At 33.0% G+C, this 17143-nt stretch overlaps 3 protein-coding genes across 4 annotated transcripts; 1 reads left to right on the forward strand and 2 right to left on the reverse strand.

Annotated features, from left to right (window-relative positions):
- Positions 676–1532, forward strand: LOC18594559 (late embryogenesis abundant protein At1g64065). Its single transcript, XM_018124611.1, has one exon. The coding sequence runs from the start codon at positions 824–826 to the stop codon at positions 1412–1414; it is 591 nt and encodes a 196-aa protein (XP_017980100.1). The 5' UTR covers positions 676–823; the 3' UTR covers positions 1415–1532.
- On the reverse strand, positions 4617–5195 carry LOC18594560 (late embryogenesis abundant protein At1g64065). Its single transcript, XM_007022155.2, has one exon. It carries the CDS (start codon positions 5193–5195, stop codon positions 4617–4619), a length of 579 nt encoding a protein of 192 aa, XP_007022217.2.
- On the reverse strand, positions 12144–14240 carry LOC18594561 (transcription factor JUNGBRUNNEN 1). 2 transcript variants are annotated; one of them, XM_007022156.2, is made up of 3 exons: positions 13977–14240; positions 13039–13349; positions 12144–12654 (listed from the first exon to the last, which is right to left on the reverse strand). In XM_007022156.2, exons 1-3 carry the CDS (start codon positions 14161–14163, stop codon positions 12271–12273), a joined length of 882 nt encoding a protein of 293 aa, XP_007022218.2. In that variant the 5' UTR covers positions 14164–14240; the 3' UTR covers positions 12144–12270. The 2 variants fall into 2 exon arrangements, with proteins under 2 accessions (XP_007022218.2, XP_017980066.1); XM_018124577.1 differs by having other exon boundaries at positions 13039–13352.

The raw sequence follows: 17143 nt of genomic DNA on the forward strand, positions 1-17143 counted from the left end.
ATTAAAGGTAACTTACATCAAATATAGTAAGGGTAATTCATCCAGAAAAAAACCAAAAGGTGCGAAAATAAGTTAAGGAAACACTATTTTTGAGACCATTTGGTCTGCATTTAAGCATTGGATGCAACAAGATGCTGCCATATCATACTCGTGTAACAACTTCCTTGAAGATTCATTGTTGGAGAAAATATATAAGTAGAGGTCAAGGCAACGCAAGGCAAGTAGTAAATTTGGTGTCCCAAATTAAAAGGGACCGTGTGGAAAATAAGCAAGGATGGGATGGGATGGGATGAGATGAGATGTGCCACTTGAACGCGCTTTGAGCAAACTTGGATCATTTTTTCATCTAGAATTTGCTTGGGTAAGACCTGGGAAAAACTTTGGGATAGCTAAACTTAATCCTACCGTTGCTGAAACAACCTTCTGTCTGATATACGAGCAATTGTCCTTTCCAACCACTTGTGATGGGCACAACAGAAGCTTCTGCTTACTCAACCCCACACTCAGTATCTCACAATCAAACTGTTAAAACCCAAGTCCGAGTTAGGCCCCGAATGTCAAAAATCAAAGCTCTCAGGCGCGTTTTAGACCATCGATGTCACTTGACAATTCCTGCCAAGTTTATCAAGATTCAAGACTCTTTCAAGGAAGGTGATCTTTTTCATCTACCAGCACATATAAGCTATATATGGACAGAGAGAGAGCCTACTTTCACTTCTCCACCACCATATCTTTCCTATTCTTCGAAAGGTTCCAGCAGGCTATCAGCTTACCGACTGCTGTTCAATTTTAAAAGAAATTTTCTTGGTGGAGAGCAAATATTATGGCCGAAAGTGATGTAGCGTTTCCCATGGAGCAGTCCAAAGAGCTCAAGCGGAAGAAACGCATGAAATGCTTGGCTTATGTTGCTGCTTTTGTCATCTTCCAAACTGCAATCATTCTAGTCTTTGCACTCACGGTGATGCGTATCAAGAACCCAAAATTCCGGATTCGCTCTGTATTGGTTGACGACCTCACCTTCAACAACTCCTCCCCGTCCTTCAACATGAAATTTATTGCTCAAGTAACCGTGAAGAACACAAATTTTGGTCACTACAAATTTGAAAACAGCACCGTTACTTTTGCTTACAAGGGGTCACAAGTCGGGGAGGCCCTTGTTACCAAGGCCAGGGCCAGAGCCAGATCAACAAAAAAGATGAATGTGACCATGGACTTGAATTCCAACGGCGTAGCCAATGACTCGGACTTGGGCAGTGATCTTAACTCAGGGTTCTTGACACTGACTAGCCAGTCCATATTGAACGGTAAGGTGCATCTGATGAAGGTGATCAAGAAGAAGAAATCTGTGGAAATGAACTGCACTATGATAGTTAATTTGGCACAAAAATTGGTGCGGGACATAAAATGTGGTTAGAGCTTTAGCTACTATACTCTTATACTGTGGTGAGTTACATTTTGAGTTGTACGTGTATTTGTTCTTTATCTTCTGTATGTTTATATGTATTTGTTTAAATGATAAGTAGGTTTTTTTACCCTTTTGGTTGTTTAGCTCATCAGCTTACATGATCAACAGCAATAGATTGATTCGTTTTTGATCATTTTGGAAATTCAAACCAATCATTTTTTCAAACAAAAAAATAAATTAATTAATCATATCCTCCGTCCTAGAACTTTGCTGTAAATATTTAATAATTATAATCATTAATTAGTACAAGTTTTATTAATCAATCTAAAAAGTGGTGTTGTTATAGAGAACTAAGCCGTGATAATCTACAAGCCAAAAAAAGTAAAAAGTAAAAAATGAGTGTGGCACTTAGTTTTCAATAAAGCAAAAAATGTGAGCTTAGTTTTCAATAAAGCGAGAAATGTGAGCTTCTCTTCTTAATTAAGGGAAGAGTAATTTGTATTGAAGCATAAGAAGATTATTAAAATGATGTTGAAGGGTTAGTATCTAATAATGCCGCATGCTCTAATATAATTGTCATATCCTATAATCGAGACATGAAACGACCATGTTATCTTGAGACTAAATTCCAAAATAATACGAAGCCTTTCTATCTTTCATTCATATATAAATCCTCAAATGATGTCATGCTAATAATTTCATACTTACATTTTTGTCTATGTATTACAATCCAATTATAAAGTTTTCACACCCAAATATTTGGTTTACTGATTGGCGTTTGATTCTCCTACTTAAAAAGTAAGGTTCGAATTCTCTAAATAATTCTCTAAATAATTAAACAATTAAAAACTGAAATATCAATTACATATAGTAAAGTCTCAAGGTAGCTAATAATGTATTGACACTAAAATAGACTACTCGAACTCTTCTCTTAGCTCTCATAATTCTTAGTTTCATCATTTTAGCTACAGTCACTATGATATCTCGTGACAAGAACCGTATGGACAAATTATATTCTCATAATTGTTACAAACTATTACATCCCATTATCGAGGTCGTATGCTAACTATTATAACTCATTAGTAGAGCCATAAAACTAGTTCTAGTATCAACTTTCTCACTTCTCAAGAATCATTTCGTAGCTCTCAAAACATTCTTTATAGAAGATCAAAGGTTTCATTTCACTTATAAATTGATACTCATCATATAAATACACCAAAACATTCATAAATCAATATTCATCATATGAATAAACCAAATTACTCGTAAATAAAATTTTCATCATATGAATAAACTACAAGATTCATAAATCATGTTTATCATATGAATAAACCAAAAACAGAAAATAATCATATGCTCAATCCTATTTTCACATACTGAAAATAATGAAATAAAACGTTTGATTCTTTCAAGAAAGTTACATATACCATAGTTTTGAATAAAGCAATGTGTGCGAAGATATACTTACTTTCCTTCGTTCTAAAAATTTGCTTCCTTCCAAAATAATCAAAAGAGTAATAACAATCATTTAAACATATTAAAAACAATGTAACTCTCTAAAATCTATTTATCATTTAAACAATACAAAATAATTCAAACTCTCCTAAATCATAAATTTAGACAACTTGCACACCATTCACTAAAATAATTGTATTTGAAGCTACGAAACTCGAAATCAAGATTTGTTTAATGTGTTAAAAACTAGACTTAATAAGCTCTATATCCATATAAATCTTAACACTTAGTTTACTGTAGGAAAAGTGCAAAAAATTTTCGAAATTGCTCTTGGTGTTGCTGTCAAAAAGTTTGAACTGTCTTTACAAAGAAAAAAAATCATATCTTTACGTAGGAAAATCGAAATCCACCCCCTTTTGGTTCATTAAAAAATAAACTCATATAGCTTTCCAACCATATATCACTCAAATAGCAAAACTTCCATAAATCAGTTCAGTTCTTCATGTAACTCCTAAAAATCCCCAAATCCTATACAAAAGTATTGTTGTGAAATACTTTCTTAATGGTTTTCTTCACTAAGGTGGCTGCCTATGTTTAGATGATATATTTATATTAACTTTAATTATATTCTAATAAACTTGGTATCCTGATTGTGAACTTCGTTGTTGCTCGATCTTCGCCATAGCCAGTTTGTTTTTGTCTTGCTTTGCTCGTCCACCCTTCCTCTGTAATTAGTTTCCTGATTTCCTTGGTTATGCTTTGGCTCGCTGCCGACAAGGGTCTCCCAATACATTCTTCTGTCCCTCCGCCCCTCTGATCATATCCCTTCTAACATACATATCTGCTTCATTTGCGATTCTTTGTTCCATTCAAACGCAGCTTTTGACTGGGTTGATGCTACCATCGACCCTTCGGTTATTTCCCAGGCTGACTGCACTCTGCAATTTCGCTTCTTCCTTGTACCTCAGGAAAGCATAATTCGACACCCTGTTTTTGTTAGTCCTAGGGATGAACACATCCACGACCTTCCCATATTCATCAAAAGCTTCCGTCTATGTTCTCCATGACATCCTAGGGCTCAAGTTGTCCACAAAAACTATTCTTAGTGTTGATCTCCATCTACCGCATCCCTGCGCCTCCAATGCTAATCTCCACCTCCGGTCCAGTTTCGTTTGTTACCCCATGCATTTTACAGTATCTCGCGCGAGAGTTCATCTATCGAGAGAGACTTTAGAGAAAGCAACAGCCAACAATATGTCTATAAATCAACGTTGACTAATAATTTTCTTTAATAAGGCAGGAAGTTGTGTACTGTGTATGCGAAGGTGAAACATGTTTCTTGTCTTTTATTTGAAGTAAAAGTGCTAAATAAAATGACTTGATTGCAAGTGGGTCTGGAAAACTAGACAAAAGGCCTACATGTCATACATATAGAACTGAAGTAGGAAGCAAAGCACAAGACAGGAATCATTTGATCCAAACTATGGCTGCTTCCAGTCCACAGCTTGAAATGTACTCATTGTGATTCTTGAAGAACCACAGAAAGACTCATCTTGAAGCAAAGAATGCAACAAATTGCAACCCGACAATTAAGTCATCCAACCATACAAACTACAAATTGAAGAATGTGCAAAACAGTGAGCAAGTTCTTTATATCTTACAATGTAGCTCCACTAACAAATCAACATTTCAAAGCCATTTGATCAGAAAATTCAACACAAGTAGACAAATTAAAATAAAGTTTGATTAATGCATCTCATTTGCACGTCAGCTTCTGGATTTGTTTCAACGAGGTGTTAACGTCCATAGTGCAATTCATTTCTGCTGATTTCTTCTTCTTGAATATCTTGAATAGCTGTATCTTTCCTTCCAGCTTGGCATGGCTGCTCAAATTTATGGTCCCAGACTCAATATCAGAACTAAGCTGGTCTGAATTTCTTGATATCTTATTGTTGGAACTAACCAATATCGTCACATTAAACTTCTTGGTTGATCGAGCCCTGGCAAGACCCTCAACGATAGTAGCCTTACCAACAGGACTACCATTGTAAGAAATCGTGAGAGTGCTGTTCTTAAATTTGAAGTGACCAAAATTCGTGTTCTTGACGGAAACTTGAGCATTAAGTTTCGTGCTAAAAGAAGGTGAGGAAGATGAGGAACTGGCTCTGAGATTTTCTACCGTGACCCCTCCCAAACGAACTTTAGGATTTCGGATACGCATTACTATCAGCACGAAGAGCAAAATGATTATGGTCTTTGCTATGACACCGGCTACTACAATTGCCCAGCACTTGATGTTTCTCTTCCACCGAGAAGTTTGATCTCCAGATTTCATGTTGGAATTTTGACTAGAGATGTAGGCAAGCAATATAAGTTCTTCTGCTTAAAGTTTCAAGGTTTTCTTTTTGGAGCTTGGGTTGAGGATTGGATGGAGAGCAAAAACTATTGCTTACCATAGAGGGATGGTATAGTATCATGCATGTTGAAATACTTATAGAGTCCTATAAATAGTTTTCATGTGGGCCTACACAAGCCATAGCTGCTACATATTATTTCAGTTTAACTTGAACATACACTTCGTAGATAGTAGAATAGAGGCATCATATTTTGTTCCCAAGTGAGAATATTTGATGTCAGGTATTAACATACCAAAACCTTGTTCCCACATTTGGCATTACCATATTGATTTTGAAGTCAAATAAAGTGTTCAATATTTCCAGGATGTAACTTGTTGGAGTGTGTTGGAAGCATAATTGAGTTAATTAAGCATCTAGAATGAACACGAGAGAAAGCGAAAGTTGTTTGAAAATTCTTAGATTTGTGGAATATTTCACAAAGAAGGCATGAGTAAGTCCAGTCTTGCAAGATTTGTAATATTCGCATTGGTGGGGGTGCAAAAGCCTTGAAGCTCACTGCTACATGTCTATATCTAGCATGCTTTAGAGATCCATCGGTATCAGAATATAAGAATAGAAAAAGCTTGATTTCGAGATTTTTTTTTTAATTTAGGGAATAGAAAATTCAACTCCATTCATTGGATATGCATTGCTGGAAATTAATGTAATTGGGCACTTTATATGATCAACTAATTATGCTTAGAAAGCATACCTCCAATTCAAGCGATTCTAATTGGTCGAGTCTAGCTCAAGTGTAGCCCAACGGTGCCTTCCTAGTTTTTGGTTGGACCAAGGTCAACCCATTCCACCTTTCTGTGTGTTCTTTCTTTTTGTTCTTGGGTTCTTGGGAACGACAGGAAGCTAAGAAAAGGATTATTTCAGCTATCCCTGGGCCTTTACAAACCCATTGAGGCAAATGAGCCTTAAAAACTAAAAAGATTGACTTAACAAATGATATGCACCTGTTTGGGTTTTAAGGCTTCAATTGACTTCAATTCAGGGCCTGAATTAGAGTTTAACTTATGATCAACTTTATGACTTGGCCATCTCAATCGAATGCAAACGTAGGCCCAAAATGTAATAATTCATACCAAAACCATAATTTCTTTCTGAGCCTCCCTAGAAGTCAAAAAGAGAGGAAATATCCAGGAACAAGGGAGTACTACACCTCATCTCAAAATCCTGCGGTGGTAATTCCATCTGTCCCTCAACAAAAGGTGGGAAAATGATCCCTTGTATAAAGTCATCATCTGTATTGTTCACCACAGAAGGTCTTTGACATATTCAATCCTCTACTTTGGTTGTTTCTCTGCCCTGATCATGACTCTTGATGTTGCCTCAATTTTCAGTACTTGAAAAAGAACTTGAGGAATTCAGGAGAATACGTGATTTTAGCACAAAAATGGGGCTTTTCAGCTCCATCAATTGCCTTTTGACTTTCATTATATCAAACGTAAATGTATGAATCAGGTCTGGATTAGAAAGTCCTCTACCGCATGGATAGTTCCAGCGTGTCACCGTCAGCCATTTCATGCACCATTTTCCTTTCACGCAAATGAATGTTAAGAGATAAGCTTCGTCATTACCACTTGATCTTAGCCACAAGTTATAACTAATAAAGAAAAGCTATAGTTATATATATGTAGCGATGTCTCTTTCCAAATACATGCCCCTAACGTCAATTGTTTGAGCTGAAATTAGCTATAATAGGCATAAAATATTATATACTAAATATAATATATTCTCGGGTCGAGCCAAGTTGGATGTTAAAAATCTTGACTAGAGCTTGACAATTAACTCGATCCATGAACAAATCAAAACGAAAGTTTGTGCTTTATAGAGTGGTCAAACAAACTAGTGGGCGACCCTCGCCAACTTGGTTTTATTTTATATATATATAGAATGTTCTAGCTACTCTTCTCATATCCATTCATGGTGTAAGACTGAAGACTTAGAACTTTTCTCTTCTTCCCTTTCCCTTTCTTGGCCTTTCTTCATGCTAACTTGACTTGACGCAGCCATTTTAGATCATCACCCCTCCAAAGTCTCTGAGACAAGGAGAATCATTTTCTTTTGATAACCAAACAAATCTCTTTTTCTTCAAACCCTTTCAAAGCACGTGCTTGGATGACTACTTGTAAATTTAGATCTCTCTCTCTCTCTTTTCCCTTTGATTACCACATTAATCTTATAATTTTTAGCAGAACGTACACGTAAAAGAATAAAAAAATGTCTATGCTGAGATTTAATCACTGTGTTTGATTAGGAAAACAAGTAGTAGTGAACTATTCAGGTGATGACTGATGAGAAAATATATAATACCAAGAAATTAAACATTATCACGCCATGCTTCCTATTTTCTTTTTCTTTTTTTTATGTCATTTTTTTAATTTGTCTGTCTTAATCAGAAGCAAAGATTTGGGTCGACAAAGCAAATCAAGGGGAATAAATAATTAATTTTTACAAATTGAAAGGCTTTCGTGTAGTTCTTTCAAAAAAACTATGGTTGAACAAACATGTGCCTTTAGTTTTATATGCAAGGTATTGAATTCAATCGATCTTCAGTACTGTTCTTATGATATGACTTCAAACACATGCATGTGTGCATCTATCTTAAATGAAGGTGGGCTATAGCTGCCAGCAAAATTTACAATGTGAATGTTCACCAAAGCACCGCATTATAGATTCTATCCAAAGTACAATGACGTATTAATGCATGGAGGGTGGATTTCAAAGATTACCAAAATTTTTAATGAAAATTTTGAATTTTTTTTAAGTCACAAATGAAAAAAAGTTAACTATTAACGAAAAGACTATAAACTAATGACGTAATTTACTAATAGAAAATGCAAAAAACCTAAACTTTAGTTATTATCTTCCTATACTATCATCTCTTATCATTAAGCACATGGGTGGACACACATACATGGGAGTGGTGCTCAATTAAAAAAAATTATTTATTATATTATTTATTTAGAATTTTTTATATTAAATAATATTCATGAATCCACTAATTTTTTTTTTGTAATTTTGTAGAGAGTGCAGTCAAAATGTAGATTTTATTAAAAAAATCTAAATATTAATAATATTTAAATATTCATCAAAAAAATAATATTTAAATATTGTAAAACAAGTAGATTTATTGAAAAGTAATTTATATGTTCATATTTAAATAGTACATGCAAAAGATAAAAAAATTTCCTTTTATAATTTAAGATTTTATTAAAAAAGTCAAAATATATAAAATAGTCAAAAAAAGTCAAATCCCAACAATTCATTTTCTGCTTTTAACAAAGAAAGATTAATTTGTATGGTTCAATTGTATCTTTTTATTTTTCAGCCTTGGATTTAATGGTATTTAAAAATCAACTCGAAAACTATATTGTAAACATGCGTTTAGATGAGGAATTTGTTGAAGTCAATGGAGATGGTTGAGACAAATAGAAATATTATGTATCCTTTGATTTATTTGTTGGTAAAACTTGCATTAATCTTACTAGTTGCAACAATGTCAATTGATGGAGTTTTTTCAATAATGAAATTTATAAAGCACATGCTATGTAATTGAATGAGTGACGTATGGATGAATAATTGCTTGATGACATATATTGAAAAAGATATGTTTGATAATTTTTTACTGATGTTATTATGCAACGTTTTCAAAATATGAAAAATCATCATGGACAATTATAATTTTTTTAGATATTTTACTTTGAAGTATTTAATAAATATACTAGATTTACAGTTTCTTTAATTTAATATTAAAATTTCTAGTTTATAAATTTTAACATATTTATTTTTAATTATTATTATTATTTAAATTATGACACCACTCAAAAAAAATTCAAATCCATCTCTTATTAAGCACATATTCATTTTGTCACTTTTTTAAGAAAAAGTGAGAGATTTTGGTATCTTATTCCTCTTTTAATATTTCGTTTCATCAAACCCTCTCAATTTTAGTTAATTATGTATATTTTAACTTCAAAAGAACTTGAATATATTTTTTAGAGGAAATTGTGAGAGATAACCTTTCTCATAAGCTCAATTCATAAATATCATTTTTATAATTTTAACTATTTTTAGTCAATTTTTGACATGACTTGACAACAATACCCTTTAAACAATTTCAGACAAATTAAAATTATTTTAGTTTTCTCTATCCCGCCATCTAGATACAAATTTTAAAATTAAATCTCGATTTCTCTCTTTGGTCAAATACTGTCTATCTCGCCATCTAAAGAATAGAGATGACATCAAGCTCTTTCTTTATGAGATTGGGATGATTGTTAAGCATGTTTGTTGAGGATTTAAGATTTTTTTTATGGGATTTTGAGTTGAAATTATTCAGGGAATATTTTGTCAAGGGAGTATATTTTGTTTTTGCATAAGGGAAGTAAGCAAGGCCCTTCGAATAGGGATATATTTTGTCTTGCTTTGAAGGGTTATAGAGTTTTGTAACCTATCTTTTATGAAATGTACAATTTCATGGATTATCAAAAAAAAAATTATGTGTTTTAGGTTCTTAAGTTTATTGGTTTATTTGTAAAACCCAAAGTTGAAGAGTTGAAATTGATTAGACTGGTTTTTAAGTATTGCAAGATTGGTTTTTAGGCATTACGTGACTTAATCGTTACGTGACTGGTTTTTAAGCATTACGTGATTGATTTTAGGCATTACGTGATTAGCTTTTAGGTATTATGTGACTGATTTTCAAGTAATGCCTAAGTCACACAATGCCTTACTAACTAGTCACGCAATGCCTTACTAACTAGTCACACAATACCTTACTAACTAGTCAAACAATACCTTATTAATAAGTCACGCAATACCTATCAACTAGTCACAAAATGTCATATTAACCAGTCACACAGTACTTAAAAATTAGTCACGTAATACCCAAAGTTAGTCACGTAATACCTAAAAATTAGTCACGCAATGCTTAAAAACTAATCACGTAATATCCAAAGTTAGTCACATAATGTCCAAGTCAGTCACATAATGCCTAAAAACTAGTCATGCAATGCCCAAAAACCACCAAAACTATTGAATTTCATATAACAAGATCAATAATTTCAAATGATACACCATATTTCATTTAACAACATAATTAACGAATATACCTACTTGACAAAGAATGCTCAAACTGTTCAAAGGTTTTTCTTCATATATCAAAAATCACTCTAAAATACTTAAAAATGCTCAAAACGCTTAAAGATTTTCTTCGTATATAAAAAACTATTCCAAAATGCTCAAAATGCTGAAACGTTTTTCTTTCAGATAAGAAATACTCCAGAGATGAATAGTTTTGTAAAGAAAGCTCAAAGAATATGAGTCAGTTTGAGGCGCAGACCTAAACATACTTGACCCATTAATAAGTTTCGAATTGAGACACAGAACTAAATAAATGAGTCTGTTTCATTAAGAGTAATTTTACTCAAATTTTAATTCTCTTGATATTTTATATGAATTTTTTTTAAAAAAATTAGAGTAGGTAGTATTCGGTCATAGAATTGTCATTTCAACATTCTAAAGCATATATGTTCCATGAACTCAACGTGGTCGTATAGTTTGACTGAAGATGTGGAATCATTGGTCAATAAAACAATGTGTCCGAGGAAGATTTATTATAACCATTTTTTTGACTACTAGTCTTGGGTCCAATGTCTTTATATGGTTGATTCTTACACATAAAAAACGACAGAGCAGCGTAATCTACGGGTGTAGGCCCATCGAAAGAGCATAGATCAATGTGTGTCTGGTCTTCATTTTTACTAGGTTACCTGTTTACCAGTTCCAGTTCCACGTTGTACATTAGTCTTTCCAAAAATAAGTACTAAATTATTATCTCATTTACATCTTATTAGGATTTTTTCCTCTAATTGAATGTTTCAATTTTAAGCTTTTCAAAAAGAGTGATAACTTTTTTCAACATGAGAGATAATTATTCTTATTTTGCATATACATTGCGGCATTACAATCTACACTCAGCTCTTAGAGATAATTATTTTTATTTTGTATATATGAAATGTAAGGTTTTATTAGTGTCAAAATCATTATGCCATTTGAAGTCTCTAGCCTTGTGTAGCTGAAGACTCCCTATGGCATTACTATGTCGTTTTGGACGAAAATGAACAGTAAACTTACAAAAGAAGTATCCGCACAAACAGCCTTTGGTGACAGCATTGATCATTCTAACATCGACTTCAAGACTAAACCTATTCCTACACCTTTAAACAAAACTTAAATGCATCGAAGAAGACAGAATGAAGAGGAATAATAAGGGCATCAAGAGCAATACAAACTAAAATCCGTCGAAAAAAAATCGATTGAAAAAATTCAATGTGGATGGCGTAACTAAAGATTGTTTGGAAAAAGGAGGCATTGGGAGAGTCCTTCGTGATGAGGAACTCTGAAAATATTGTTTTTGAAATCAATTGGGGGAATGAATTTCAACACTACTTGTTATTATAATTATAACAAGTTATTATACAATATTATTAAATAATAATATTGTATAGTAACTCTAAATAGATAGTTTGTATAATTAGCTTAATACTACTGAATTGTGTGCAATACAAGTGTATTGAAATTTAATTATTATAAGTGTCTTGAAATTGATGAGAATCATCAATCTTGCTCGTTATTGATAGAAGGACTACACTAAGTTCTTTTCACTCTAAGAAACGAGAAAAGGTTGTGAAAATGGTGGTATTGCAATCGCTAATAATAATTAAGAGACTTAGTCTGGCAGCTGTTGCTCTTGTTTGAAAGAGATAAAAATTTAATGTTCAAACGATCCTTTACCTTCTAAAATGAGGACAGCATTAATTTTTGAATCAAATGCTACTGATATGTGGAATATTATTGTATTAGACTTTAAATCTTAATACTCTTAAAACGATAACAACTGTTAAATTAAGTCTGAAAAAGTATATCATTTGGTATTTTTCATCTATTACAATCTTACTAAACTTCAACCACAGCCTATAGTGTGAATTATTACAAAATCATTTACATAGGAAAGGGATCAAACGCAAAGTCTACAACTGATTTGAGCTCATCCCAATTTGCATGTGTGAAGAAATCATTTTCTGGACAATTTGAAAAGCTGGAAGATGATGCCATAGATGAAGGCTGAGCTATGGTGCTTAATTGATCTGCATGCCATTGGCTTCTTCCATTGATATGATTGACGACTGGTTTCTCATCATAATGTTGAACAACTTCAGAACCGAAAGAGATATAAGTTGTTTCGTGACTATTGGATTCCACACTGCATGTTTGAGAGCTTGGTGTGCTAGTTGAAGGACGTTTAGCTGCCACTTCTCTCCAATCCGGTGTGTACTTTCTTTGTGATGAGTTCCGCTTGAAAATTCGACATATAGTCCATACTTCCTGTAAATCCAAAAAGTGTTACATGTAAATAACTTAACAAAATACTTTCATGAAAAATTACTTGGTATAAAAGAGAAAAAATTTTAAATTTTGTGACTATACTTCAATTTTATTAAATTTTCCTACTATACCTTCAATCTCTATCGATTTTTTAATGAAAAATAACAAAATTAGAATATTTCATAGAATATTGCCTTAATGTAATAATAAATTTTTGCTGTATCTTGTTACTTTTTGTCAAAAAATTCAATTAACTAAATTGAAAATAAAAGCAAAATTCAATCAAATTCAAGTATAGTGGCAAAATTCAAGATTGACTCATAGTATAGTGATAAATTTGACCTTTTATCTCATGCTACTTGTATTATACAATATTTTGCTTACAGCTTCTTGTGCAATGGATTTGGGATTGGAGAGGCTGGTGTTCGTGTTACTGTCGTTGCTGGGCAGGCGAAACTCATGCATCATCCAATCCGTTTTGGTTCCTTTTCCTGCGGTTCCACGGTAGTATACTAACGTTTTCTTTAGCCCAATGCAGGCGTGGCCTTGTCCTCCTTGTGAATAAACGGGCTTGTCAATTCCGGTTGCTTTCCAAAATCCAGACCCCGTCACTCTGTTTGGTCTAACGCTGTTTCTGTACTTCCTCCCTCGTTTGCAGAAGAAATATGATTCACTCTGTCCCACAATGCTAGGCTCTGCTTCAGTAATCATGAAATAATTTAGAGAGATATGCCCTATGACCTTACTTTCATAAAATGAAAGAAAGAAAGTTGGCACATGGCACTAAGAAAAAAGCAGCTTATTTCACATGCTTTATGGACATAAAAAATTAGGAACTTGGGTAGGATAAATGTTGGATAAAGCTGAGTTTCAATTATCCTTTCCCCATGGCTTTCAGGAAGTATATGTTTTCTCCCTATATTGAGAAACCTAAATTTGGTTTATGGCCTTTAATTTGTTACAAGAAAAAGGCTAGTAATTATTTTCAACTATATAATCCTTTTACAATACTTTTGTTGTCGCTTACAACGAAATACTTCGAATATATTATAAGCCAAGCGAGAGTGAAGGTCTCCCATCTGTAACAAAAAATCTGAAAATATTTCAAAAAAGAAAAAAAAAGTTTGTAAAAAGAAACCAAAAAAAAAAAAATTCAGCTTCAGTAGAAACCACAAATCAGGCTAAGCTAGTTTTGTTTATTTGTGGTTTTTACTTTGATTCTTTTCAATCTTTCAAAGCAAACCTGAAGCCTTTTCCCTTAAAGAAAATCTAGGCCATAATTATGCAGAACATGACAAATAATCGAAGGTGCTAGAACATACTTGGGAGATCCCAGGGATCATATTTGTAGATATCAATCGTTTTGATGAGCTCCATTCTGATGGGTTTCCTGTCAACTTTTCGTCGAAGATAAAACCCTACGAGCTCTTCATCCGTCGGATGAAATCGAAAACCTGGAAGTGGAACATCTTCGTCCTTGTTATCACCTGTAGCCTGGACGATGTTCATCTTTATTTATCCCTGGCTAGTGGAGTGCAAGAAACTAAGATTTTAATCCCTTAATTTCTGTGTGCTGTGCGTATGAATCATCAATCATACAGAGCTACAGAATTGAACATTACGGAAACTTCTTAAATAATTAATGTGAATTTGGCGTAATCCAAAAGTGGGTTGTTCAGGTCAAGTCAAATTTTTGACTCTTTGGCAATAAAGAGCCCAATGAGCTTAGAAAAAGTCTTCTTTCTACTTTCAATCTTTATCACTTCCTTGTCCGGATAATTACGACTATTTCTTTGTATAAACGTAACAACATCATACGACAGTCAACGATTAAATCTTAAAATTCTAACTAGAAAATATCGAGTTCAAATTAATTCTGAAATTGAAAAAAAATAAAATTTATGAGATTAAAAAGGATTTCTAATTATCTAATCCAAAAACCAAAATCATATACGCGAACAAACTACCAATAAAAGAGGATAATAAGCTCACCAAGCACAGCATGACACTTCAGCTTATATATGTGTTTGAAGAAAATTAATAGTCTACATATTTCTGGGTATACATGTAACTTGATTATATGCCGGCTTTATCATTAGTGAAAACCACAGATAAATGTTACAAATTAACTTGGTGAAAGTAGAAATTTTGGGTAATCAAATGTCAAATAAGATCTGTTTTAGAACATTGAACGTGGAGTGAGGTGTCTCCTTCTTGAAACGAAAGCAAAAGAAGAAAATTAAGTCATATGTATGGGACCCAAAAAAAGTACAAGTTTCTGTTCAACAATGGCTTAAGGGGCATTTTGAAGGTCAAATTGTCGTTCTTCTGGCATTATGAGGGTCCATTTTGACATCTGGAAAAGAAAGTAGAGCAAGTCTGGGTGGCAAACTTGAATTAAATCGGATTGATTTTGAAAACAAAGAGCGTTACAGAATTCGAGGAAATAAATTATTGACTTTATCCTCCATGTAAAAATCAAAGACGGTTGCATTAAATAACCATGGAAATGCACTTCCTACAACATTGATAATATCTCATATTTTCTTCTGTTCTTTTAAAGAAGTTTGAATCCTAGATTCTAGTGTTGATCCGATCACTATAAATTCCTTTTTTTATGTTCTAAGGAGGGGTGAAAATCCATTAAAAATTTGTTAAAAACATGAAAATGAAGATAAAACTGATCCAAACGAATTAAATATTAGACGATCGAATCTGTGATTGACAAGAATGTAAATCCTGCCCATTAATTTATATATAATATAAATGAAGTGCTTACGAAGTCAAAGCAAAAAGTTGTGTCTAGAAGATGAGTGCACGATATTTGACCTTGATTAGAGGCAACCCACACAAACATAAACCATGTTCCCATGTCAAAGGGAAAGAAATGGCTTGAGTGCAAATGACGTAAGATGCTGCGCCCTTAAAAATATTTGTAGCTAGACTTGACTTACCATCGTCTGTTTTTTCATTTGTTGGGCGGTCGCTTGGGGTTAAATTTCTATAGTTACTACTTTAGGGACTCCAGTGCTATTTTTTTTCTTTTTTACTTAAAAGGTTATTTAGTCGGTAAAGGTTATGTCAAGTGGCTCGAAATTCAAAAAGAAAAGACACAAGTAATGTAGATATACATGTAAACATACGAAAATTACAATCAAGCTCAGGCGAAATCGAAGTTGGATTTGGTGACTATATTTGTAAATAAACTACTCCAAAGGATAAATTAGGTAGACTTGACAATTCGTATATCTGTGTCTTAATCGTGTTATGTAAATATATGGTATTAACTATTGTTTGGATAACCATGAATACAACACGATTCATTAATCATGTCAATATCTTAAACATGTACATGGATACATTTAATAACCATATAATATGATACGATATGGTTAACACGTTTATTAAATATATCAAGTTAATTTTTATACGATACGATTAAAATTTATACGATTTATAATATATTTAAATGATTAACATGAATAATACGATTAATATATGATTGACACGATAAATATATAATGAACACAATTATAATACATTATAAAAATATTATAAATTAAAAATTCAAGTAATGGATTCAATCACTCCAAGAGAAAGATGATTCGATGATTCCAAGTTCCAATTCTTACCATATCCAGTAAAAACAATTACTAGGAAACACAAATAACACTAACCGCCTCAATGACAAGCAACATAAGGGAAATGAATTGAAGAAGCAGAGCTGATCAACTATATTTAAACACAAAGACTAAAGATCTAAACCAATTCCAATTTCAATCCAGAAGCCAAATGAGTTCACTTTTTGGTGGGGATTAAATTTTTTAATTTTATTAAAATAATTCCAGCAAACCTTTTCCAAGACTAAAAAAAGTTTGATTGCATTATATTCTATTTTGTAAAACAAGATTTCCTGTATCCACATGTTATATAAATTTCTATATATTATACAAATCTAAACGAAGTGCTTATATTCTATTTTTATATATAATATAATATATTCTATTTATATATAATCAACAAATCAGAAGATTTCAGACATGACAACATTTAACAAATCAACAATCGGTAGGTTGAAGCCTAATGCAGAGCAGTCCCGTGAAGAGGAATCTATGTGAAGCAATTGTGGATGTAAAATGTTGAGAAGAAGAAAAAGAAGACTAAATGAAGAAAAACCCATGAAGAAAAATTAAATTGAAGCAATCGGTGACCTGCAAAGAGTGAGAAGAAGAAGAATCTATGTGAAGCAATCGGTGGTGTTATTGTTATGGTGGGCGGGCAGTTGCCAGTGACTGGTGGGTGGGCAGTGGCCGGCGTTACTTGGAGTCTTAAAGAGGGGTTCGGTTGGCTAAAGTCTTGGTTGGAGGAGATTGCAGCTAAGGTGAGGGGAGGGTTTCAACAATAAAATCAGGCACTAGGGATTAGGGTAAGGCAATTGGAGTAAAAAAGTATTTATATGACCTATAAATGTGCCTTAGGAGGATCTTAT

Source organism: Theobroma cacao, chromosome 7 (genome assembly GCF_000208745.1).
Source record: "Theobroma cacao cultivar B97-61/B2 chromosome 7, Criollo_cocoa_genome_V2, whole genome shotgun sequence".
Lineage (NCBI taxonomy): Eukaryota > Viridiplantae > Streptophyta > Magnoliopsida > Malvales > Malvaceae > Theobroma > Theobroma cacao.